At 32.9% G+C, this 27,236-nt stretch overlaps 1 protein-coding gene across 2 annotated transcripts in view; it reads left to right on the forward strand.

Moving 5' to 3' along the window:
• The first annotated feature begins 222 nt into the window (after positions 1 to 222).
• The window catches only part of LOC139514272 (ubiquitin carboxyl-terminal hydrolase 34-like), a 79,748-nt gene continuing 52,734 nt past the window's right edge, over positions 223 to 27,236 (forward strand). The window contains exons 1-20 of one of the 2 annotated variants that reach the window (XM_071303279.1): positions 223 to 440; positions 7,374 to 7,461; positions 8,886 to 9,198; positions 12,146 to 12,196; positions 13,163 to 13,312; positions 16,355 to 16,422; positions 16,708 to 16,900; positions 17,339 to 17,397; positions 17,670 to 17,748; positions 18,224 to 18,316; positions 18,747 to 18,872; positions 21,348 to 21,477; positions 22,053 to 22,123; positions 22,516 to 23,298; positions 23,712 to 23,866; positions 24,317 to 24,543; positions 25,150 to 25,265; positions 25,812 to 25,939; positions 26,615 to 26,704; positions 26,916 to 27,011. In XM_071303279.1, the coding sequence (XP_071159380.1) occupies positions 398 to 440; positions 7,374 to 7,461; positions 8,886 to 9,198; positions 12,146 to 12,196; positions 13,163 to 13,312; positions 16,355 to 16,422; positions 16,708 to 16,900; positions 17,339 to 17,397; positions 17,670 to 17,748; positions 18,224 to 18,316; positions 18,747 to 18,872; positions 21,348 to 21,477; positions 22,053 to 22,123; positions 22,516 to 23,298; positions 23,712 to 23,866; positions 24,317 to 24,543; positions 25,150 to 25,265; positions 25,812 to 25,939; positions 26,615 to 26,704; positions 26,916 to 27,011 (3,059 nt within the window). In that variant the 5' untranslated portion in view covers positions 223 to 397. The remainder of the gene's footprint in view (positions 441 to 7,373; positions 7,462 to 8,885; positions 9,199 to 12,145; positions 12,197 to 13,162; positions 13,313 to 16,354; positions 16,423 to 16,707; positions 16,901 to 17,338; positions 17,398 to 17,669; positions 17,749 to 18,223; positions 18,317 to 18,746; positions 18,873 to 21,347; positions 21,478 to 22,052; positions 22,124 to 22,515; positions 23,299 to 23,711; positions 23,867 to 24,316; positions 24,544 to 25,149; positions 25,266 to 25,811; positions 25,940 to 26,614; positions 26,705 to 26,915; positions 27,012 to 27,236) is intronic. The other variant, XM_071303278.1, reaches the window with a different exon arrangement.

The raw sequence follows: 27,236 nt of genomic DNA on the forward strand, positions 1-27,236 counted from the left end.
CTTTCTATTCTATATTATTATGGAACGTCCATGTTTAAATCTAGCGGCTATTGGTCGGCCTTGTTGACGTAAAGAAAATTATGTATCGATACAGAGTAATATTTGAATTCGTGATAACCGATATAAAGTAATTTGGTGTATTAAAATGCGTTTATCGCCCCCCCTTTTTTTTTTATTAAGGCGGAGAACCAGTCGACGAGACGAGCAAGGAAAAAATACAACAATTTTAGCAAGGAACATGACCAACGTTACCGGAAGTCTGCATAAACTCCAAAACAATATGGCGGGACACTAGCAAATTGTAAAATGCCGACAATTCAACATGTGAAGTTATTTATTAGAGAAAACTACTTTATTTGCTTCCAATATTGACGCCATCTGCGAAATAACTGCCAACATGTGCGACCTTTGTAGTGATATGGTATTTTTACTTGACAATTGTAAGTATTTTCCTTTGTCCGTATTCCCCATGCGAATTTTCTCTCCACTGACCAAAACATTCTATAACATTTATGTACATATACAGCAAAATAAATGAGTATTAGTGACTATCACTAAATAGTGTAGAAGACAACAATTTAAACAAAAGAATATACCATCATTTTGAAATGCACATTGCCAATTTCTTTTGAATTTAGCATCGATACCAAATGAAGCTGTCCTGTATCAGTCATGTCAGTGTATGGCTGTAAAAATTCAGCATGTCTAAGATTTTGACATGTTTGATATACAATAGAATACAGTTGTTTATGTTATCATAATGTTATGACTTGGGGTGCTGCTGTCTAAATGTTCATTTTTCATCTTTAAAGATAAAGTATCCTACAATAAAACATTTGTACTTAGGAATGCTAGTCAATGCGTTCCAAGTCCGATTCGTTCCAAGCCAGTTCGTTCCAGATTTAGACAATTCGTACCAAGTCAATTGTCAATTCATTCCAACTGATTTATTTCATTATTAAACAGACTTAACAATGTGTTCCACCTGATTAAGTTCATTATTAAATCAGACTTAACAATTTGTTCCAACTTTTTTATAATGTATATGTCCGTATATCACTGTATTTGTGTAAATCAACCTACAGTGCATGGCAAAAAACAGCAATTCCTTTTTCAAAAAAAAAAGAACATTTTCAATAACATATATGTTCATCCTAACAGTTCATAAATAATTGTTCAATAGTCTTTCAGTATTTCACATATTTCATTTTGCTGGGCAACGGATGGCACAATGATAAGTGCAACAAATGTCATCAGTTGGGTAACTGTAATTTGCTGGCTTCTATATATAGCTGTCCCAAAGCTCCATCATCTTGGACTGTGATCTGTTTTTTTATTGAACATGTTGAAGTAAAATTGTATAAAGTAAAATCACAAAAATACTGAACTCCAAGGAAATTTCAAACAGGAAAGTCCCAATCAAATGGCAAAATCAAAAGTTCAAACACATCAAACGAATGGATAACAACTGTCATATTCCTGACTTGGTACCGGCATTTTCTTATGTAGAAAATGGTGGATTGAACCTGGTTTTATAGCTAGCTAAACCTCTCACTTGTATGATATACAGATGTATGTGCATGTTTTGTAGCTACATGGATCGTCACCATTGGCAAATCCGCCCCACACCTAATCGCCCCACATTCTATTAGAATCACCCCACTATTGTTACCAACTCTCCCCACTTATGAAAAAGGGTAAAATCACATTGAAAATAGGTTGGATTACCTGTCCCATTCATGAAAAGGGTTAAAATGATAAAATCCCTTTGAAATAAGCTGCCAACTTGCCAAACTCATGACAAATAGATAAACCACTATGAATTAAGTAATGCCAACTCACCCCTCTTATGAAAAAAGATGCAATCCTGTTTGTTGTGTATCTATGTTCCTGTCCCACTTATAAATAAAATCAATACCTATGAAAACCTTAGGCAAAAAAAAAAATATATGTCTGTTTACAGTTACCCGACCAACCCTATTTTGAGCGCAGGCCCTAAGCCATTTTATTTCTGTTGTAAATTGAAAAATAAACTGAACTTGTGTTAAAAGTGAAGATAGTGTTGCCTGATACATCCCAATTTTCATAGTCATGAATATGATAGCTGTTTTAAGGAAATTTGTAACTCGTGTGATAAAATAAACATTTTGCTGCCATTTTTTTCCAATCAATAACAAAGGGAAATAATCCAATCTTTAAAAAATACGGGTAAACGAGGCCCATGGACAACTCAGACCACAGCATGACGGACCGCAGAAAATAAAATGGAAAAAAATAATACAATGGAAATACTGACCTACATTGTACCTACCCTATTTATTTTGATGATGTAACCCTAAACAAACATATGTTTTTTTGGGCCTTAGATAAACATGTTTTTGTAGTTCTTTTTTTTCTCATAAACTTTGGAAATGCCAGGGGTTAAAAAATGTTGTTACAGCTAACTAGCCCAGGACTTATTGGCAGCAGGATTTTACTAACCGTGTTCGAAGAACTGCTAGCCCATCAAATCTGACCTGCTAGCCCATGTATGCCTTACAAATCAGAGTTTGCTGCATAATACAGGGTGGGTGTCATGTTTTGAAGGGGACATTATACACTGTATTAAACTAGTTCATTTTTATCCGTTGTAGTACTATTGGTTTAATCGTGTGAAACAAGTGGTTTAATTATTATATTTGTTGTCCACACATACAAGGGAGACCTTTTATTGGCGTGCTCGGGAAAACACTTGCAATATTCGCAGAACATGGTCTCAGATTTTTCATTCTGGCGCCACAGCCGACCTTGCCCAGGGGAATCTTTCTGTCCATGTCACTAGATATGTTCTTTTCCGCTTTTCTCTATCGTATTTTATATTTTTTTCTGGATGAATTTTCAGCCACATTAGTACCCCCTTCAAACCGATTTTTGCTTTGAAACTGACGAAGTTCCTGGGGTGCCCGTTCTAAAATATTTTGAAATAATACATAATAGCCGGTACCGTTAATTGAAAATCTCGACAGAAGCAATGTACAATACCCCCTGTACTGAGAAATCGATATTGAAAATGTGAGATATTGCGATCAATAGATGATACCTGGCCACCTTGAGTTATTTGTTCTATTTTTAAAACATGTAACTACAACAGGGTTGCGTTCAATATCGTAGTGGCTACGTAGTGCTACATAGATTTTTGTCTACTGAACAAGTAGCTAGCCTAGCTGCTATCAATATCTATGCAGCAGCTAGGCTAGCTACATGTTCAATAGTCATAATTCTGCATAGCCCTAAGTAGCTGCTACGATTTTAAACGCAACCCTAGACCTGGGCCGTATTCAGTATCGTAGCTGCTACGTAGTGCTACATAGATTTTGACTATTGAACGTGTAGCTATAGACTAGCTACTACATAGATATTGAACTCAACCCAGTACAAACCAGTTCAAATGCTTTGAATGCCGGATGACGCTATTGAATCTGATTGGCTGTTGGGCGATTTGCCAGTTGGGCGATTTGTCCTGCTTCCTCTTATGTATTTTGGTCAATCTTGTTTTTAAATGAGAGCACTAACACAGTTTAAGTATGATTGAACTGTCATGATCATCAAACAATTATTCTGTAAATTATGTCTCAAAGATGAACTATTCTGGATTGATGAGATAAAGAAAAAAATACAAGTGCATTGCCATTTAGATCAATGCAACACTTTAAGTTGGCTTATTTTACATGTACAATGTATCAGCAGTATAAAGTTAAAACTTGGGTAGAGTCGCTTTTGCTGTTCTACAGTTAGATCTCTATAACCTTATATGATATGCAGGGTGGGGGCATCCTCTTTTATTTTCTATTACTATATGCAATAGGTCTACTATATTTGGTTTGTGGAAGGATTGTAATCTATACATATCTGCCTGGCATTGTTCATTTGAACTTGACCGGTTTTATGACCTTGACCTCATTTTCTTGGATCATGTTAAGTTTATGTGATAGTTGTAAATATTTATATTTAGGACTATCAATATAATAATTCAAAATAAATATCAATGGTAAGAAAAAGACAGGGCTCTAAATTACCGTTTGTCCCATTTTCAGGGACAAGTAAAATGATACAGGCGTCAGGCATGTAAATTCACTCTACTACTTGTCCAATGGGACAAGTCATTGGACAAGTGAAAAATCGACTTCAGATGTAAAATAGATCAAATTCAAGATAAAAAATAAATGATTGCTTTATTGATGATACAAACAGAACTTGTTGTTTTACTTTACAGTTTAATATTTATGTAAACTTACAAATTTAAAAAACCTCACCTTGTTGAAATCCCACCTGCTATTTTCAATAAGTTTAAAGTTAATAAAAAATATGAAAAGGGTTGGCTGTTGAATGGAAGCAGTAAATTGAATGCACATTAATGCCATATGAATATTAACCCTGCTTTAAACTACACTGTCATTCTCAGTCTCATAGCGAGATTTTGTAGTTTACAAGACATATCACCGGCCCATGCAGAGTGCTTATTAATTTAAAATCAGCAAACACCAATTTTATAGTCTGATTTGGGAACAACCTCCTTCACTGATGGTGAATAAGCTGCAACAACCAATGAGGCAGGGATGGATTAAATTCAGGAGATTGTGAAGAAAATTAAAGGGTTTTAATTACTGTAAATTTAGAAATTTTTGCAATGTTTACATAATGCCAAAAATGTGATAGGGTCGAATAAAAATATATGTGTGGTTCCAGTAACCCTACCGTCCCTACTTTTTCGGCTTAAAAATAGCCTACCCTAAAGATTTTATTGTCATTTTTCATTAAGCACTGTTAAAGTCAGAATGTTGCTCCCATAGATAGACTCAATGTAAAAAAAAATAAAATAAAAAAAAATCCCTACCTACACATGTACCTACCCTAACTTTTTTTCAGATGTAACTGGAACCACACATACTTTTTAGCTCACATGGCCCGAAGGGCCAAGTGAGCTTATGCCATCACTTGGCGTCCGTCATCTGTCGTCGTAAACTATTTCAAGAATCTTCTCCTCTGAAACTACTAGGCCAAATACTTCCAAACTTTAACTGAATTTTCCTTAGGGTATCTAGTTTATAAATTGTATCCAAAGTTTTGATCTATCAACTAACATGGTCGCCATTGCTAAAAATAGAACATAGGGGTCAAATTCAGTTTTTGGCTTATAACTCAAAAACCGAAGCATTTAGAGCAAATCTGACAAAGGGTAAAATTGATTATCAGGTCAAGATCTATCTGCCCTGAAATTTTCAGATGAATCGGGTTGTTGGGTTGCTGCCCCTGAATTGGAAATTTTAAGGAAATTTTGCTGGTTTTGGTTATTATCATGAATATCATTATAGGTAGAGATAAACTGTAAACAGCAAAAATGTTCAGCAAAGTAAGACCTAAAAATAAGTCAACATGACTGAAATGGTCAGTTGACCCCTTTAGGAGTTATTGCCCTTTATAGTAAATTTTTAACCATTTTTCATAAATCTTAGTTATCTTTTACAAAAATCTTCTCCTCTGAAACTACAGGGCCAAATTGAACTTAACTTGGCCACAACCATCATTGGGGTATTTAGTTTGAAAATTGTGTCCGGTGACCTGGCCAACCAACCAAAATGGCCGCCATGGCTAAAAATAGAACATAGGGGTAAAATGCAGTTTTTGGCTTATAACTCAAAAACCAAAGCATTTAGAGCAAATCTGACATGGGGGTCAAATTGTTAATCAGGTCAGGATCTATCTGCCCTGAAATTTTCAGATGAATTGGACAACCCATTGTTGGGTTGCTGCCCCTGAATTGGTAATTTTAAGGAAATATTGCTGTTTTGGTTATTATCTTGAATTTTATTATAGATAGAGATAAACTGTAAACAGCAATAATGTTCAGCAAAGTTAAATTTACAAATAAGTAAGTCAACATGACCGAAATGGTCAGTTGACCCCTTTAGGAGTTATTGCCCTTTATAGTCAATTTTTAACCATTTTTTCATAAATCTTAGTAATCTTTTACAAAAATCTTCTCCTCTGAAACTACTGGGCCAAATTAATCCAAATTTGGCCACAATCATCTTTTGGGTATCTAGTTTAAAAAATGTGTCCGGTGACCCGGCCATCCAAACAAGATGGCTGCCACGGCTAAAAGTAGAATATAGGGGCAAAATCTCAAAAACCAAAGCATTAAGATCAAATCTGACTGTGGTTGAATTGTTTATCAGGTCAAAATCTATCTGCCCTGAAATATTCAGATGGATCTGACGACACGTTGCTAGGTTGCTGCCCCTGATATGGTAATTTTAAGGAAATTTTGCAGTTTTTAGCTCACCTTTCCTAAAAGGAAATGTGAGCTTTTCTCATCACTTGGCGTCCGTCGTCGTTTGTCGTCGTCGTGAAACTACTGAATGGATTTGGATAAAACTTAGCATGATTGTTCCTTAGATTATCCTGCACAAAGTTTGTGATTCGATTTTTGATCCGTCAAAAAACATGGCCGCCGTTACTTAAATAAAACATAGGGGTCAAATGCAGTTTTTGGCTTATATCTCAAAACCTAAGCATTTAAAGCAAATCTGACATGGGGGTAAAAATGTTCATTAGGTCAAGATCTATCAGCCCTGAAATTTTCAGATGAATCAAACAACCCATTGTTGGGTTGCTGCCACTTAATTGGTAATTTTAAGGAAATTTTGCAGTTTTTGGTCATTATCTTGAATATTATTATAGATAAAGATAAACTGTAAACAGCAAAAATGATCAGCAAAGTAAGATCTACAAATAAGTTAATATGACCAAAATTGTGAATTGACCCCTTAAGGGGTTATTGTCCTTTAATGACAATTTTTCACAATTTGTTCATCATATTTGCTAACTTTAAAAAATCTTCTCCTCTAAAACTACTCAACCAAATTCAACCAAACTTCATTTGAATGATCAGTAGGGTGTATAAACTAAAGTTTGTGTTTTATTTTCTATTTCGTCAAAAAACATGGCCGAAGGCATTGTTTACCAGGTGAGCGATTCAGGCTCTTGAGAGCCTTTTGTTTTTTTTTGGCCTAGGGTTATAATCGCAATAATTTATACTCATATTTTGAAATTTGTTATATGAATTAAACAGAATTTTTCTCTATCTTGCAAAAATTAAAATCGCATTCAGTCTTAAAATGACAAAAATTGCTATAATAGATACATGCAATAAATTCTGGATTTACATTACATCGTCATGTATACTTATTATGTCTTTACATCATTTATTACATGTCATCCTCCTAAATATGCATGATATATTTACCACAAGATGTTAAGCAGCACTTAATCAGGGGGCTTATAAACTAGATTTAAATATTATTCATATGTGTATTATTTTTCTTTCTTTTCAGATGAAGAAAGAAGTCAAGTCAGTGGATGTCAGCTGAACAAAAATGAAATATTTTCTTTTGTAACTTATGTCCACCTGTGGCCTCAAAAGTTTGTATTTTATATTCTATTATTGAATTTTACGAAAATGTATATTTCTTCTTGAAATAATGACAAATTGTAGGTACATGTGTACTTTAGACAAAGAAACAGTGATGTGGGGTATATGTCAGTTAGTCAGCAACCCAAAAAAACATATTTAAAGTTTAAAAATTCTAGAATCTTGTTAAAATATTTATGATATGTTTTCTTGTCAAAATTTTGACGGGACGTATTATGGTATACAAATGTCCGGTGTCCGTCCATCCGTCTGTCCGTCCAGGGTAAACATGTTGCACCGTAACTTGAGAACGACTTATCCAAATTTCATAAAACTTAACATAGTTGTTTCTTATGATGATCAAATGATCTGTATACTTTTTGGTGAAAATAAGATTAAAACTTTTTGAGTTGCGGCACTTTGTAACTAAAACAGGGGTGTGTTTTTTTTCACATGTCGCACCGTATCTCAAAAACGATTCTTGATTATGGCTTAAAACTTTAAACACTTCTTAGTTATATTAATCTTAATATCTGTATACTTTATGGTGATGATTCAAAATTTTATTTTTGAGTTATTGAGTATTTTGTATAAAAGGGGGAGGTTTTTTTTTACATGTTGCACCATATCTCAAAAACGATTTATGATTATTGCTTAAAACTTTACACATGTCTTTGTTGTATTAATCTGAAGATCTGTATACTTTTTGGTGATGATTCAAAACTTTATTTTGGAGTTATTGAGTATTTCGTTAAACAGGGGAGGTTTTTTTTACATGTCGCGCCGTATCTCAAAAATAATTTATGATTATTGCTTAAAACTTTACACACTTCTTTGTTATATTAATCTAAAGATCTGTATACTTTTTGGTTTTGATTCAAAATTTTATTTTAGTGATATTTAGTTTTTTGTAAAAAAAAAAACAGGGTTGGGGGTTTCACATGTCCGGCCGTGTCTCAAAAACAATATATGGTTATTGCTTTAAACTTTCTCAGAAACTATTTATAATTATTGCATAAAACTTCCACACAAGACCTCGGGCCTATCATGCGCTCATGGCGCAGCTGTTTATTTTTATGCTTGGTCGCTGTGTGGGAGCCCACGCAGCGACCAAGCATAAAAAATGAGCGAGTGAGAGATTTAATTTTAATTAGATTGGTTTTCTTGTGAAAATGATAGATTTTAGTTTTTTATTTAGTACTACATGTAGTTGCATATAATATACATCTGAAAAGAACGGGAAACTCATCAGGGTTTGAAATATTGTTACTGCAGTCTTCAGAAATATTCTCTCGGCTGAAGGGCTGGTTTAATTTATCGGGGATCATCCTTTTGAGTTTTTTGCAAAAATTATATAATAAATTGAGGGAAACTGTACCTTGCAAAAATTATGAAGTTTATTGATAGAAGTTAAATATGAAATTGTTCTTTACAGGCAATGTATGTGTTGTTTCAAAACACTGAAAAACTTTGAGAAGTTAAACAACATGGTTCAAGTAATCCTGAGTGTCGCAATTAGAGCCATTCAAACTTTACCTGACAATCATGATAAAGACAAAAAAAAGGATGACAAAGAAGAAGAACAGAAGGATGAAAAAATGCAAACAGAAGAGGAAGATGACAATGAAGAACCTGAGAAATGGACAACGGAGGAGAAGGAAAAATTACTTACATTTGTAACCAAAGTATTCCTGATGAACTTTCCATCTTACATGGCATATAAGCATATGGTTCATGCGTCTCTGGAGGTAATTCAATATTATGCATCTTATAACATTATTTTTGATTGGATAATGTCTGCTGTCAATTCTATGGCTGATAGTCGGTATCATTGTCAACAACATTGTGCAATTGTTGTGGGAAATTTCAAATTGCTTATTTAAAAGTTACAAGTCAGTGGCAGATCCAGAGGGGTGGTTCGAAGGGTTGGAACCCCCCTTTTATTTTGACGAGCAATGCATTTGGATCAATGGGGACATATAGTTGGATCCCCCTTTATACTTGGTTTGAAACCACTCCTTTTAAAAATGTCTGGATCAGCCCCTGCAAGTGTTGGGCTAGAATATATAGTTAGGACAAACAGTTACATATTTGAAAAGTTAACATCTTTTATTTTGGATTTGATGATCCCAAATACTAATTTTACTGAACCTGCGTGTTGTCATCAATACAATGTATTTTTGATGAAGTTGAAGTTCAATCAACTTGAAACTTAGTACACATGTTCCCTATGATATGATCTTTCTAATTTTAATGCCAAATTAAAGTTTTCACACCATTTTCACGGTCCACTGAACATAGAAAATGATAGTGTGGATGTGGCATCCGTGTACTGGGAACACATTCTTGTTATGCATGTTTTCAAGTGGCCTGGCTTTTACACCATCTGACAGCCAGTGACAGAGTTTAATTATTTTTTTGGGGGAAAGACGGCTTCAAGCCGTCAATTCCCTAATGGGGTTGGCCAGAGTATCATTCCCTCACGTCAATCATTTTGTTTTGATAGTTTGGAAACCCCCTCAAAATGTCATACTGAAATTGATGACAAGGAGAACAGATTGACTTTAAATACATTTTTTACACATTTCCCTTCTGTTTCTCGTGAAATTATCGTATATTGAGCTTTCCCTTACACTATATACATTTCTTTTACAGTCCGGAAAAATCAGTATTACGAAATATTCTAAGTATATCTAACCTAGTGACGTCATTGTTGGAATGCCACACAGGGATATCCTTTATTCATTATAAAAATCATTCACAGTATTTGTTTACTAATTTAAAATCCGTATTTGTTAAATGTAAACCTAATGATGTTTGCTGCAGTGTAGATCATTCACACACCAACATGCAATGCTTTAATCTGAGGCTATAATCAGACAATTTGTAGGTCAACTTTTGCGGTAAACAATGTCAATGGGGATACATGAGATTGGGGAGAGAAACGACAGTTTTCATTGTTTCTGTAAAGTTCTGTTTTTAGAATCTTCCTCCAATTCAGAGCACCTCCATTGATGAGTAATAGACCACTTTCGAGTTCATCCGTCACCGGAAAAAACTCGTCAATTATACACGCTTTTATCACCGTCATTTGTGCGTTTTGGGGCGTCGTCACTTCCCTTCCAATGTTGAGCGAGTGGTTGGAAAACTATAATTCTATATTATACGAATTATTCGGCAAATTGAATTCTCAAAATTGACAATCAACACTGCTGTCATTAGGGAATTGTCAGTAAGTACCTACAGAGCAACCATTATTTCTAGTTTATCCTGCACAAAGACGATCACTAAGAAGCTTGATGAATGTAAATAGTGCAGGGATACAGGCGACCCCCTCTATCTGGTAAATGACGTCATAAAGGCGTGCATAATTGACGAGTTTTTGCCGGTGACGGATGAACTCGAAAGTGGTCTATTATACACTAAAATCAAAGTAAATGTTTCTGAACACTTAAAATGTGACATTTAGTATATGATAAGTTGTCTTCTATATAAAAAAAAATTTGTGTACCAACATAATTATTGAAATGGTAAAAAAAAATTAAAAAAATTAAATGTTGCTTTTTGTAGTTTATACCTATTGAGATTGGGGAGAGTAACTGCAGTTTTCATTCTTTCTGTAAAGTTATGTTTTTAGAATCTTTCTCCAATTTAGGAGCACCTCAATTGATGAGTAATTACCCACTAAAATGAAAGTTAATGTATCTGAACACTAAAAATGTCACATTTAGTATATATATGATAAGTAGTCATAATTAAAAAAAATAATTTTGCGTACCAACATAATTATTGTAGTGGTCATTATTTTTTTCATTTTTTTTTAAATATTGCTTTTTGTAGTATTCATGAATTTTACAGATATATCAAAATGTGGGATCTGGAAACAAACTTCACACAGCTTATATCAATCATATTTGATTTTATAAGTACATGTATCCCTGTGATGAGAGTTGTAACTGGGAACTTTATCAATGGAAAATTAAAACTGAATAGCTTTTTCAGTCCTCACTTTCTTGAGAATACTGTCACAAAAAATTGAGAATGGTCTTAGCCTTCCGTTCAGTTGTACACAATTAAAATTCTAAAATATATTGTAGTAGTTGTTAAATTCAAGTGAATTTTAGATAATTAACTCCCAACTTTAATCAAATGTTTTGATTAAGAAGGTGCAGATCTCATTGGTCCAAATTGTCTCTATGATGAATTCTTGACTAAGGAAATGAAATAACAATAAACAACAATTAGTTTCATTATTGTTAGCCTTTCTATATGTTCTAGCTGTTCTTTTGCTCATTCTTTGTATGAAGACTATCAAAAGATACCCCCCTAAAATTGAAACAATGGCCGTCTTTTCCCTCAGAGCTCTTCAGCTCTTTGATTATATCATTTGACAAGTATATTTGATGGAATGATTTGTTTTCTTCCTGAAAATCTGTCTCTAACTATTCCTTTCTGTCTCCAGCTTTCCCTGATGAGTTGTTTGGCTTAAATGATCTTTTTGATACTTAAAAGTAGTGATTTCTGCTTAGATTTTTTTCACTCCTAATATTTTTAAATCATGAAAGAGACCTACTATATTTGCAAGATATCAAATATCAATACCAATTATTTAGAATTTCTAGTCATATACATGTAGTACATGTTATTTTCACTTTGTGCATTTTGCTTTATTATTTATTTTAATGGGTATTTCAGGAGTTGTCACAGCAGGAAACCAGTGCGTTGAATAACTACTGTGAGATTTCTGTAAGTAAGACCACCAAGGGCAAGGTCCCAAACTACTGTAAAATTTCTGTATAGTATTCACATTTTTTTCTTAATAATTCAAATTGCCATTAGAATTGAGATTTTGTTTTGTTTTCATGATGTTTATTTTACCCTGATTGCGGATTATTATTATTAGATTATTTTCCTTATCAATATTATCATGCAATTTTGATTGAAATATCAACTCTCACAATTCAATACTAAGGACAGGGTGTTATAAGGACCTTATTTGGCTGAATATTTTACTGAAATTTATGCTTCTAATTGACTCGCAATAAATGCATTTATGAAGTCACAGGAAATGGTCCTTCTACTTGTGTGACACTTGCATGTGTAAAAAAACTGATTTTGTGACTTATTTAACTAATAATACTATCTTTTAACTGTTATATCTCCGCATATATTCACTACAACTCAAAGATATTATAACTTAAACTTTTCAAATACTAAACAATTATCTTTAAATCACTTGTTCCTTTCTCTTTTCTTTTGGAAGCATTCAGAAAATATTTTATGGAGATCTTGAAAGTTTCATAAGTATTTACTAGAGTAACAAAAAAAAACATAATTGGAAATTTTGAAGTATGTTTCAAGGGAAGTAAAGGAGTTCTCTAGAAGGACATTAATTTGTTGATGGGGGACTTGTGAGGAGCAACAGAATAATTCAGTCAATTCAAGTACCGAACATTAAGAAGAAAAGACATTTGCAAAAAAGTTTAATGCTTTGATGCTAATGGGTCTTTTACTTACGGACTAAAAGAAACTCAATGAAAGATAGAAAAAATCATATGAAGAAACCACCCATTCTTTACATTTTTCAGAAGTGTGTATTCATTGATTTATTGTTGGCTTAATATCCAGTGGCAATGAATTTATTAAGGAAAGTTGTTTAACAACAAATCTTGAATTCTGTCACTAAAATAATCATCAATAATATTATTACAGGACCCAGAAGTACCAATATATCTGCTTAGAAACTTGTGTTACTTCATAGACAGCAATGGCATTGCAGGTCTCAAGCAGTGCTTTGACAAGGCAACCCCTGAAACTTTATCCTTTACTGTAGCTCACATACTGATAACATTAATAGCTAATGTAAGTATTAGATTCAAAAGCAAACAAAATATTTTATAAATATAGGAAGATGTGGTGTGACTGCCTATGAGACAACTCTCCATCCAAGTTACAATTTATAAAAGAAAACCATTATAGGTAAAAGTACGGTCTTCAACACAGAGCCTTGGCTCACTCTGCATAGCAAGCTATAAACAGCCCCAAAAATTACTAGTGTAAAACCATTCAAACGGGAAAAACAATGAGCTTATCTATAAAAAACAAGAAAAGAGAAACACTTATGAACCATGTCAACAAACGACAACTACTGAACATCAGATTCCTGACTTAGGACAGGTGCAAACAAATGCAGCGTGTTTAAACAAATATTTTGCATGGATATTCATTATTTATGGTATAATAGTTTTAATACATAGCATGTTTGAATAATAGTTAAATGTTTATAAATGGTTGCATTCTAAAAGAAAATACAAATGAAATTACCAATAGGTTAGTTCAGATCAGGAAAAACTGATACCCACAAAAAGAAAATGTCCTTAGAAATACAACTCAACAGTACTTGTACACCTTGGCTTTATGTTAAATGGAAAACATATGTAAAAAAACTTAATAGTGTTGAGAATAAAAGGTAAAAGACTTTTGACATTTATTTGTATTTTACATCAAACAAAAGTGCCGATCCAGAGTTTCAATTTTGATGTTGTTTCTAATCATGCTAATGATGAATTGTAATTTTTTATAATTTTATACTCGACTTAGTCACTTTAACATATACTTAATTTTTATACGACCGCAAAATTTGAAAAATTTTTCGTCGTATATTGCTATCACGTTGGGGTCGTCGTCTGCGTCGTCGTCGTCGTTGTCGTCGTTGTCCGAATACTTTTAGTTTTCGCACTCTAACTTTAGTAAAAGTGAATGGAAATCTATGAAATTTTAACACAAGGTTTATGACCACAAAAGGAAGGTTGGTATTGATTTTGGGAGTTTTGGTCCCAACATTTTAGGAATTAGGGGCCAAAAAGGGCCCAAATAAGCATTTTCTTGGTTTTCGCACTATAACTTTAGTTTAAGTAAATAGAAATCTATGAAATTTTGACACAAGGTTTATGACCACAAAAGAACGGTTGGGATTGATTTTGGGAGTTTTGGTTTCAACAGTTTAGGAATTAGGGGCCAAAAAAGGGCCCAAATAAGCATTATTCTTGGTTTTCGCACAATAACTTTAGTTTAAGTAAATAGAAATCAATGAAATTTAAACACAATGTTAATGACTACAAAAGGAAGGTTGGTATTGATTTTGGGAGTTTAGGTCCCAACAGTTTAGGAATTAGGGGCCAAAAAGGGACCCAAATAAGCATTTTTCTTGGTTTTCGCACCATAACGTTAGTATAAGTAAATAGAAATCTATGAAATTTAAACACAAGGTTTATGACCATAAAAGGAAGGTTGGTATTGATTTTGGGAGTTTTGGTCCCAACAGAATAAGGGGCCCAAAGGGTCCAAAATTAAACTTTGTTTGATTTCATCAAAATTGAATAATTGGGGTTCTTTGATATGCTGAATCTAACTGTCATGACTGTGTATGTAGATTCTTAACTTTTGGTCCCATTTTCAAATTGGTCTACATTAAGGTCCAAAGGGTCCAAAATTAAACTTAGTTTGATTTTGACAAAAAATGAATCAGTTAGGTTCTTTGATATGCTGAATCTAAAAATGTACTTAGATTCTTGATTATTGGCCCAGTTTTCAAGTTGGTCCAAATCGGGGTCCAAAATTAAACTTTGTTTGATTTCATCAAAAATTGAATAAATGGGGTTCTTTGATATACCAAATCTAACTGTGTATGTAGATTTTTCATTTTTGGTCCTGTTTTCAAATTGGTCTACACTAAAGTCCAAAGGGTTCAAAATTAAACTTAGTCTGATTTTAACAAAATTGAAATCTTGGGGTTCTTTGATATGCTGAATCCAAAAATGTACTTAGATTTTTTATTATGGGCCCAGTTTTCAAGTTGGTCCAAATCAGGATCTAAAATTATTATATTAAGTATTGTGCAATAGCAAGTCTTTTCAATTGCACAGTATTGCGCAATGGCAAGAAATATCTAATTGCACAATATTGTGAAATAGCAAATTTTTTTTTAATTAGAGTTATCTTTCTTTGTCCAGAATAGTAAGTAAGAAATATCTAATTGCAAAATATTGTGCAATAGCAAGATTTTTTTTTAATTGGAGTTATCTTTCTTTGTCCAGAATCAACTTAAATCTTTGTTATATACAATATACAATGTATATTCACTTTTTACTACCAACTGATAAATTAAAATAATCTTTACCATTCAGTGATAACAAGCAGTTTTTTTACATCTTAATATTTTAAGATGTATTTAAATGAGTAGTTATTGTTGCAAACTCCATTAGAAATTTTAATTGAGATTAGTTTTGGAATAAGGGAAAGGGGGATGTGATTAAAAAAATTGGGTTCAATTTTTCTCATTTGAAATTTCATAAATAAAAAAGAAAATTTCTTCAAACATTTTTTTGAGAGGATTAATATTCAACAGCATAGTGAATTGCTCTAAGAGAAAACAAAAATTTTAAGTTCATTAGAACACATTCATTCTGTGTCAGAAACCTATGCTGTGTCAACTTTTTAATCACAATCCAAATTTAGAGCTGAATCCAGCTTGAATGTTGTGTCCATACTTGCCCCAACCGTTCAGGGTTCAACCTCTGTGGTCGTATAAAGCTACGCCCTGCGGAGCATCTGGTTTGAATTTGAATTTATTATAGAATATAAAAATGTTATTATATTTAAGTCGTTTTTAATTTTTATCACGTTATTTTACTCATTGATTTTTATTTGTAAATAATCAATTTGCTTTAGTCTAGAATTTTAGTATATTGAAGGACTTTTTGTCTTATTTTAAAAATATGCTTTAAATTGTAAAAATATTCGAATTAGCTCTCGCCGCGATATAGCCTTTTTGTGCTAATGCGGCGTAAAGCAACCAACAATCAATCAATCAATAATTTTTTGAAATCTTTCTTTTTCTCACAGTTAAGAATGTGGATGAATATACAGACAGTCATGCAGTGTATTGTTCCTCTGAGATCAACGATTATAAGGTAAAGCTTATTATACCTCTAAGATTTTTACATTTTTTAAAGTACATTCAACAGGCTTTTCAAATCGCATACTATTCAGATATATATAACTATAAACATATTTTACAAAATATACTAATAAAAATCAATATATGAAAATGGCATTGTTATTCGAATAAATATAATATTTTCTTGTATTATAGATTAGAAAACTTTAACTGTATAAACTTTACATTTCATGGTAAATAATTAACTAATTAAATAATAACTGTAGACAACTTGAAAATATGTGTATTTTATTACAAGGTACATGTGTAAGTTGTCAGACCAGGATTTAAGATTAGCCGGTAATCGTAACATGACAGATTTAATGTGGGCAGCAGTGAAGGAGCCTTTAGAGACACACTTTACATTTGATAAAGAGGGACTAGACCTTGCGTTCAAATACTTCACATGTTCAACATTAACTATACGACTAGCAGGCATAGCACAAATAAATGTAAGATATGTTGGTCTTAGGATATTAGTGACTTTGGACTTGGGAACATGCAAATTTAACACTTTTTAAACCAATTAATAATTGTTTTTTTTATTCAAAATCAAGGATTGATACCCCTTACATATGAAGGCATATATACTGAAACTTTTTGAAATGTTTGCGATATTTTTAATGGATTTGTATTGCATTAACTAAAAACTCAATTAAAATGGTTGCATGAACAATACAAATTTTTAAGAGCCTTATTGTTCATACAGACCAACATTATGGTAAATGATTCTGTTGCTATGTGAATTTGGTCTTTTGTTGGTTAGATAACTATCTGAAAAAAAAATCAACTAAAACCTTTTTTTAATGAAAATAGTAGTGACTTTTCTAGAATGCCTTAACTACCTTTTGGATGTCATGTATTCTAATACTACCTTGATTTGATTTTAGAGTCAGATAAACCTGTATAATGAGAGTTGCAATAATGAAACGTTATTGGATGCTGAACGGTAAGAACAAAAGTAAAATAAATGAATAATTATTGAAGCTGCAGTGCTGTCTGCTCTGAATACTTTTATATACATTTGTAAATGGCTTTTCTTTTTGCTTATGATGTTATGTAATTTAAGAAAATCCTTTTTAAAAAGTCTGCTAAATCCACATTATCATTAAAAGTTTAATTAAAAGTGTTGATTGATATTTGGAATGAATATTAGCATCTTATTCTGTTTTCTTGGCTCATATTTCTCTTACTATTTATAAGCTTAATGTTTATTTTCAGAGTTGGCCACCAGTTAGCCCAGTGGTTAATAGACAACAAGATAATAGAACATATATTTGGACCAAATCTACATGTAGAGGTAAGTACATAAGTGCTAACTCATAATTCAGACTGTCCATTTAAATACTATTGAAATAAATGGACTTTTTTTAATCGAGTTAAAGTAAAATAAATACACTTTAAAACGAAAAAAAATTGTTGATTGACAAATGGATCCTATTATTAAAAGACTAAGATAGATGTGATTTTACAATAGGTTTAATTGCATAATGTTTATCGTCAAACGTATAGTGAATTGTAGAGTACTAGATTTCATGGAAGTCATTGTAAATCAAAATTTCGAATTTCGAATACAATGGTATTTTTGGAAGTCAGAAACTTGAAAGTGAAAAAAAAACCCACTAAATAAACAAACATTTAAAAGAAATTAGCAATCAAAAGTTCTTGCATAAACATTTCTTAGAAATGAAAAATAAAATAGATAATTATTTATTCATTGGAGCATACATGTAAATACCATGTCTGAATATTTAGAAATCTGTTTTCTATTGTAGCTGATCAAGCAAAGTCAGATGATTTTAAATTTACTAGCTATGGAAAATAAGATCACCAATGAACACATTGATTGTATATGGGCTGCAAGTCAGGTTAGTACCTTATAAGTTGTATACATTGGTTGTGAAAGTGTAGTTCTCAATTTTGAAGCTAATAGGCAAGAGAAGAATAGGGTTTTTTCGTACATTTAGATCAGCAATCAAATGTATGTAGTCTCTCTCAATGATTTATAGGTTCTAGTAAGAAATACATGTTTTATATAGAAATTACAAACAAACTTACTGGCAATATAAGATTAACATGCAATATGATTTTTAATGAGATAACTATCAAGAAGAGACCAAATAACATAGATGACATTATTTTCTTTCATATTCTTTTTTTTATTTTCTTTCTTCCTGGTTATACTTATCATTTATCATACACATTTTTGCATGGCAATTCTGTTCTTATTTATTTGAAAATGCTGCATGTTCAGTTATATTATCCAGTGTATAAGAATTCCCCTTTTTTATCTTACAGTTAAAGCACTGCAGCAAACAGGTATATGACATCTTGATTCCATTGATTAAAAATCTTGAACTGCAGCCAGTCCAACATCTCCTAAAACTGGTTTCTTCATTAGATCAAACATCTCATACAGAATCAGTAAGTCCTTACACACATATATGTATATTGATACATCATGACATAAGAACACACAAAAAGAAGTTCGATATCCATTAAACAATCTGCAGTTCATACAGCTCACATTATATTAACATGATTAATGCATTCACTATTCAGACATATCGGTAATAATTCATCTCACAGAATCTTTGTATACACATATTAATGTGTAAGTAAACATGACACACATAAGCACAACCTCTAATTTTACGTTTTTTCAAAAAGCTCATACTGATTTCATTTGGAAGGTGACCATTTCCACTTGTATTCTCATTCCTTAACCAACTACATTATTATCTAGTATTACTGGTATGTTATTCTGGATCAAGTTGTTTAAAATGCATTTTAAAGTACTTACACCTTTGAAATTTTAGGATACATGTACTTGATACTGACTATTTATCCCTTGGCCATACTATTTTGGGTGTAGAAATATCTAAACTAATTTTTAACCTGTACACTTCAACCATGTATTCTTTCAAATTTGCAATATAAGTGTATTTTTCAAATGTTTGTTTTATTTGAATGTGTTATTGGGATTTTTTTTAAAATCTTCAAATCAATTTTCAGTGATTCATTTCTGAATTAGGGTTTCATGTTTGGGTATATCAATTTTTAGCTCACCTGGCCCAAAGGGCCAAGTGAGCTTTTCTCACCACTTGGCGTCCGTCGTCCGTCGTCGTCCGTCGTCGTCCGTCGTCGTTAACAATTTACATTTTGAACTTCTTCTAGAGAACCACTGAATGGAATGGAACCAAACATGGCATGAATGTTCCTTATGAGGTGCTGACCAAGTGTTGTTACTTTGTAGCCGATCCATCATCCAAGATGGCCGCCAGCCGGGGACTTAGTTTAACATAGGACCCTATGGGAAATGCATACAAATGACTTCTTTTAGAGAACCACTGAATGGAATAAAACCAAACATAGCATGAATTATCCTTATGGGGTGCTGACCAAGTGTTGTTACTTTGTAGCCGATCCATCATTCAAGATGGCCGCCAGCGGGGGACTTAGTTTAACATAGGACCCTATGGGAAATGCATACAAATGACTTCTTCTAGAGAACCACTAAATGGAATGAAACCAAACATAGCATGAATGTTCCTTATGGAGTGCTGACCAAGTGTTGTTACTTTGTAGCCGATCCATTATCCAAGATGGCTGCCAGCGGGGACTTAGTTTAACATAGGACCCTATTGGAAATGCATACAAATGACTTTTTCTAGTAAACCACTGAATGGAATGAAACCAAACATGGCATGAATGTTCCTTATGTGGTGCTGACCAAGTGTTGTTACTTTGTAGCCGATCCATCATCAAAGATGGCCGCCAGCAGGGGACTTAGTTTAACATAGGACCCTATGGGAAATGCATACAAATGACTTCTTTTAGAGAACCACTGAATGGAATAAAACCAAACATAGCATGAATGTTCCTTATGGGGTGCTGACCAAGTGTTGTTACTTTGTAGCCGATCCATCATCCAAGATGGCTGCCAGCGGGGGACTTAGATTAACATAGGACCCTATGGGAAATGCATACAAATGACTTCTTTTAGAGAACCACTGAATGGAATGAAACCAAACATGGCATGAATGTTCCTTATGAGGTGCTGACCAAGTGTTGTTACTTTGTAGCCGATCCATCATCCAAGATGGCCGCCAGCAGGGGACTTAGTTTAACATAGGACCCTATGGGAAATGCATACAAATGACTTCTTTTAGAGAACCACTGAATGGAATGAAACCAAACATAGCATGAATGTTCCTTATGGAGTGCTGACCAAGTGTTGTTACTTTGTAGCCGATCCATTATCCAAGATGGCCGCCAGCGGGGACTTAATTTAACATAGGACCCTATGGGAAATGCATACAAATGACTTCTTTTAGAGAACTACTGAATGGAATAAAACCAAACATAGCATGAATGTTCCTTATGAGGTGCTGACCAAGTGTTGTTACTTTGTAGCCGATCCATCATCCAAGATGGCCGCCAGCAGGAGACTTAGTTTAACATAGGACCCTATGGGAAATGCATACAAATGACTTCTTTTAGAGAACCACTGAATGGAATAAAACCAAACATGGCATGAATGTTCCTTATGAGGTGCTGACCAAGTGTTGTTACTTTGTAGCCGATCCGTCATCCAAGATGGCCGCCAGTGGGGGACTTTTGAATGAAATTAAACATGTTCCTTTCCTTATAAATGAGGTTGTGTTGTCACTTGTAGCCAAATTTTATATTTTTTTATATGATTTCAAAAACCCAAGTAGAATCAGGTGAGCGATACAGGCTCTTGAGAGCCTCTAGTTTATATTTTGTCAACACGGTTTTTGATTTTTGATCATTTTAAGGTTAATTCATTGCATCTTTGCAGGTAAAATAAAACAGATTTTTTTTTTAATTGACTAAAAACATTGTTGATTTTTGTATTTATCTCATTCTTTACAGACCTTATATGTAGCGTCAGCTCTGATTAAGTGTGTATGGAGTACGTGTGCTGGGAATCATTGTGGAACAACATTACAGCCGACACAGACTCAGTACCCAGCCATGCAAACTGAGGAAGATGGAAGTACAAGTAAAGTTTATTTTTATTATTTAAGAAATAATTCAAACAAGTTTTGTTTCTACTTTTCATAGATAATTTTTAAAAGGACAGTGGCAGCTACATAATTATATTGAAATATTTACAAAAATAATTCATTTATGAATTGTTTGAACAAGAAATCAATTTTTGATTGAATAAAGGTTTGCTGCTTTAGAAAATATGAGATTTGTATAAATTTACAATATTAGGTCAATGAAAGAAAAATATAAACTTTTTTGTATGAGGCTGAGAAACACGGGAAGGACGAGGTTCTACCGAGTACAAAAAAGTTTATATTTTTATGACATTGACCTAATATTGTTTTTACACTGGAACTTAAACTAATACATTGATAGCTTTTAAAATCGTGATATAAATGTCAAACTTATTTTCATCCCTTAATGAACCCCTGATTGTGGAGAAAGTGTTCCATGATGAAATTGACATTATACAAAATATAGCTATGTTACTATATTTAGGAAATAAACACAACTAGTTGCAGTATAGATTGAATTTAAAAGAAAAGAAAAGAAAACTTAATGTTGGTTCACTTAAATATTTTTCAGGTAAAGAGACAAAACATGAAGCAAGCAGTGAAGAAAGTATACAAGTATCAGATGAAGGAGAGAAAGAAAAGGTAACAGCTCCACAAACGTTACAAAATAATGTAACAGGATATATTTTACATTTTATATTTTGAAACTATTATTTTTTGTATTTAGCATTTCCAGGAATTTGCAAGAAGTTATTTTACTTTTCAATCTTTTTTAGAACTTAACAAGTTTTAACCCCTTTGAATAAATTGATAATTATATTCATTTGTAATGTACAACAAGCTGGTATGCATAATGTTAAAATTTGTAAAGCTAAAGTATGTATATTTTGGGGATGTTTGCAAATTACTTGTAAGGATGGATTTGCAATCCCTCAATACAAATTGATTATTATGGCAAAATAATATATAAAATTTTATTATAACTTATTTTTTTAAGATTGTGTCTTTTAGAGATATCTAATTTTAAATTTCAGTTACTAAAAATGGCACAGCAGAGACACAGAAGAAGAAACAGACATCGTAACCTAGGCAACCGTAATAGAATACCTAAACATGTCTGCTGTTCTGGTGCTGAATCAGAAGAGGAATGTGAAGGTCATAGTGAGGAGAGTGAAGAGGACCATGAATGTCTGCATCATTCAAGACAAGTTCCTCACGGACATAGTGAGGGTAGCGAGAGTGAGGTGGAGGCGAGTGAATCCAGCGAGGAAGAAGTTGAAGATGAGACTGAGGTGATATCTGGACAGTGTCATCAACATAGACTACTCATTGCTCAACAGCGGGCAATATTACGGAGGCACTATCAAGAGGGTCATACAGTTGATACGTCAGAGGAGGAGGAAGAGGAAGAAGAATCGGAATATATTGATTCAGAGGATGAGGAACTGTTGAAAGAGGCAAGGCTTGTCCATACGAGACACCCATGTCACCACACGAGTGAAGAAAGTTCAGACTTTGATGAAGAGGCATTACAGGCAGGTAAAATGACATATCAAATGGCAGAACATTTATTACGTAAACATCATCATCAGCAACAGAAGCAAATGTTAGAGGCAGCCCATAGACAGGCTCTTAAGAAAAATGAGACTACAAAAACACCTAAATCACCAGAAAAGAAAGTCCATTCAAAACTTAAGACTGTAGAGGAAAGCAGTGATGATAAGGAGAAAGAGAAGAAATCAGATGAAGTTGAAAAAGCTGAAAAAGCTGAAAAAGCAGAGAAAGAAGATGAAAAAGAAGAAAAAATGGATGATCAGGTATGTTGTTTATTAAGGTTGAATAAAATGTTTCTGAAAGCAAATTTATTCAATGGTTTATTCAAATTATAATTTTAGAAAAATAAAGTTGTTTACTTTTAATGCTTTAAATGACAGATCTAGCTGGCATTTGCATCACAAAAAAAGTATTCTTGAACACATGTTAATTTACTCTGCAAAATTGTTGAAACTATGTCTTTTCTCACCTCCTGGGTGAACATGTGAACATCAAATTTATTAATTGATTGAGAAGCATACAGCTAGAAGCATGAACTGACTAAAATATCACAAAAAAACTTGTGGACTATTTGATTAGAAGAGCTAACAGTCAGCCTAAGAGTAGTTTTATATCAGAAATCGATAAGACATGTAAGAATTGAATGTATATTAAAGTAAGATTAATTAATTTAAAGGTGATTGAAGATCCACCTAATGACCAACCGACAACATCAGAAGAGCAAATAGAATTGAATCCTGCTGTAGAAACAGAAATCTATGATGTCTCAGAATTTGTAGAGCAGATCCATGCACAGTGTACTAAGAAAAAGAGACACCATGCTCAACCTGGGTTTGTTCTTTAAAATTACAAAACAATAATCATTCACATAGGTTGATTATCAAGTGTAGCCTTGTATTGATTATAAAAGATTAATATAAAAAAAAAATATTTGAATATCATATTACTAGTGAAAGTTGCCAACAACTGTTAATTTTAAAATCATTGTGGTCACACACAGTTCTGATGACAGACTTCAAGTATGGTTTGTTTAAAAAAAAATGTGTTTTCCTCTACATTGTCTAGTAAAATTAAAAATATTCTCAATAATTAACATTTTTATCAATGTTACGATCACTAAAATACAATAATATGATTTTATTAAGACTAAAAATAGTTTTTAATTGGTCACTAAGTTAGGGACAAGATAAAGATAGGTTCAAATCATTCATTTAGAATTAATCCCATTTATTCTTTAACGTATGACACTGACATATTGACATTGTAATTTTTATTTTCTAGTGATACTGTCAAGGAAGGAACAACTAGCGGAGAGGAAGTTGAGGGCAGTTGTCATAGCTCTAGGATCAGTAATAAGTCAGAGAAAAACATGGCTGATTTTGAAGGAGAGGATTTCATCAGTGATGAAGAACTCGCTCAAATTAATGCTCAACGACAGTTTAATCCACATCAAATGCAGCAGCATTTATCAAATCTGGCCTCCATGTACCATACCCATCTACCACATGGTAAGTTAAAGTTAACCTGGGGTGCTTATGGTGTGAAAGGTAAAAGATATATTTTTGGATAAAAATAATACTTGAAACATTACAAATTCCTATGAGAATTTACATTTGGCATTTGTGAGTTATATAGCAATGCATTGATTTGTAATGTGCAATTGAAAAACCTCTTTTCATTTATTCATGTAACCATTACCAAATTATTTTAGTCATTAATCAATAAAAAGGTGGTGTTACTATAAGAATAATTAAAAGATAAGATTTCTTGATAGGAATGATGTATAAATGTAGTATGTATGTAAATTGGGGAAACAGATATTCACCAGTTAATTTTTTCATGCAGTAAGTAGGGGGTCTCATTGGGGGGGGGGGGGGTTCCGATCCCGGATCCCGCTTACTGTTTTGTCAGATTCCCGTATCCCGCTTACACTATGTACATAAGCAATTCTCATTTTTTTGTCACTTCCCGGGTCCCGCAAGACCTAATTTCCCGTTTTCATGCCACAATAATTTGACTTTCACGTGTCACGCTTACAAAAAATCGGCAATCCCGCGTCACGCTTAGACCCCAATGAGACCCACTAAGTACCTTACCATATGTTTCTTTTACAGGTCCAGTACATGCTAGACCACAGCCTAAGGAGGCTCCTTATACAGAGTTTAACTTTGATACTGTCTGCCAGAGGGGCAATACATTATTATGGGATTTAGTGCAAGAAGAAACAGCTGTAAGTCTCAATATTAATCAAAAGTGTTTTGAGTGCATAGCAAATGCGACTGCAACACAATAACATAGTTTTAGCAAGATATACATCTAGAAGTCATCACACAGCTTTCAACATCCCATATAATAAACTCTACAATATTCTAAGTCATTAATGGTTTATTTTGGCGAACCTGTTAGTTAATTGAAATTCACCAAGATCTAAAAAAGGTATGGATATCAAATTGAAATTTCCACAAGATCTAAAAAAGGTATAGATATCCAAATGCCCAGTTTATCAGATTTCTTCATGTGACCTTAGATTTACCATATTTTGTTCTGTATATTGAAACAATGAATAACTGTTGATGTGCTTTTATTGAAATGTCTAAGACCATTCAAATCTTAGATAAGAAAGGCAAAGGTCCTGTATATAACAGAATGTAAAATTTGGTAGGTCTGAATTTTGTAATTCATAAATGAAAACTCCCTTTTCTGAAAAGACAGGTCCAAGACCTCTAACCCATATTAACTTGAACCCTTGTTGTAATATCTTTGAATTTTTCCACAGCCATCACTACCTGAAGGACTTGCCAGTGAAGCAGAGAAAGCTTTATGTACACTTGTCTGTTACTCCACTGACAGGAGAATCAAGATGAAATTCATAGAGGCATGTGTGGAGAACCTTGCTCATCACAGGTAAGTTGTGTTCATTGATTCACGAAAAAAAAAAAAAAGCAGTTCTAAAACTTCTCCAAACCTATTTAATGTAAATCCATTGACTGAAAAATTAAGTTTTAAAAATTCATGCCTTGCACCTTGCTCAAAACAGTGAAGTTGTACAAACTAAATAACTTCACACCCTTAATGTTTTATGTAAGCATAAGAAGTTATGATGGTTTAAAAGTGACAAGAACTAACTTCATTCAGTGTATGCAAAATGTTCTGTTCAAGAAAATGTACCATCAATTTATGCAATATCTTTCTACTATTATCAGTATTACTATTTACATATTTAACCGAGGTTATAAAGCATCATATTTGATTATGCTTTTACATTACACCTTACCAGTTTTCTTGGCAGTATACAGTGTATATCAGGACAGTCAGCACCCCAATAACACAATGGTACAAAGAGATGTATCTAAAAATTAATTTAGAGTTAGTTTTCAAAAATATAAACAGTATAGCTCTTATCAGTAAGAGTCGAGTCAAGAAATGTCAGGAAAATATCCTTCATCTGCCATCAATGCAAAAAAAAACCAACGCTAAAATATAAAACAAACATCTATTTGGCACTGTTCATGTCTTTGCATAGACAGATCTACATTAATTACATTAATATCAATTTATATGAATATGCTTCATTTTCAGGTCTGTTGTTGTGTCATTAAGATTACTACCCAAGATACTAAGTTCCTTCCAGCAGTACAGGAATGGAATAGATACACACCATGTTACAATGTAAGCTTATTTAACAAGTAAAAAAAAGTGTATTTATCTTATGAGAATCTTTCATTGCTGAATCAAAAAATTTGTTATTCTTCATAAAAATATGTAGCTTGAAAATTACTTTCTTGCAATGGAAATGAAAATTTAAATTTTCAATATGAATGATAAATAATATGGTTTAGGTCACAATGAAAATACCAATGAGATTCTGTATGTTTTGCAGGTGGGCAGAGAAAGATTTGAACATGATGAGCCATTTCTTCATAGATTTAGTCCACTACACAGAAATAAAGGAGAGATCAAAGCCAGCTGATTCATTGTAAGTTTAACTTCAAGTGAGGGAAAATATTTCACCTGAAACTTACACTGTAAATTCAGAAAGTTTATATAAATGGGATTAATGCGACTGGAAGAATAAAAATTACTCATATCTCATACATATATCTGTATGCAGCTTTTCCTGAAATCACAATAATGTTTTTCAATTTTGGGTTGGTTCTGTCAAAATCACAATTATAAATACTCGCAATAATTTCTGAATTAA

The sequence above is a fragment of the Mytilus edulis genome, chromosome 3 (assembly GCF_963676685.1).
Source record: "Mytilus edulis chromosome 3, xbMytEdul2.2, whole genome shotgun sequence".
NCBI classification, from domain to species: domain Eukaryota; kingdom Metazoa; phylum Mollusca; class Bivalvia; order Mytilida; family Mytilidae; genus Mytilus; species Mytilus edulis.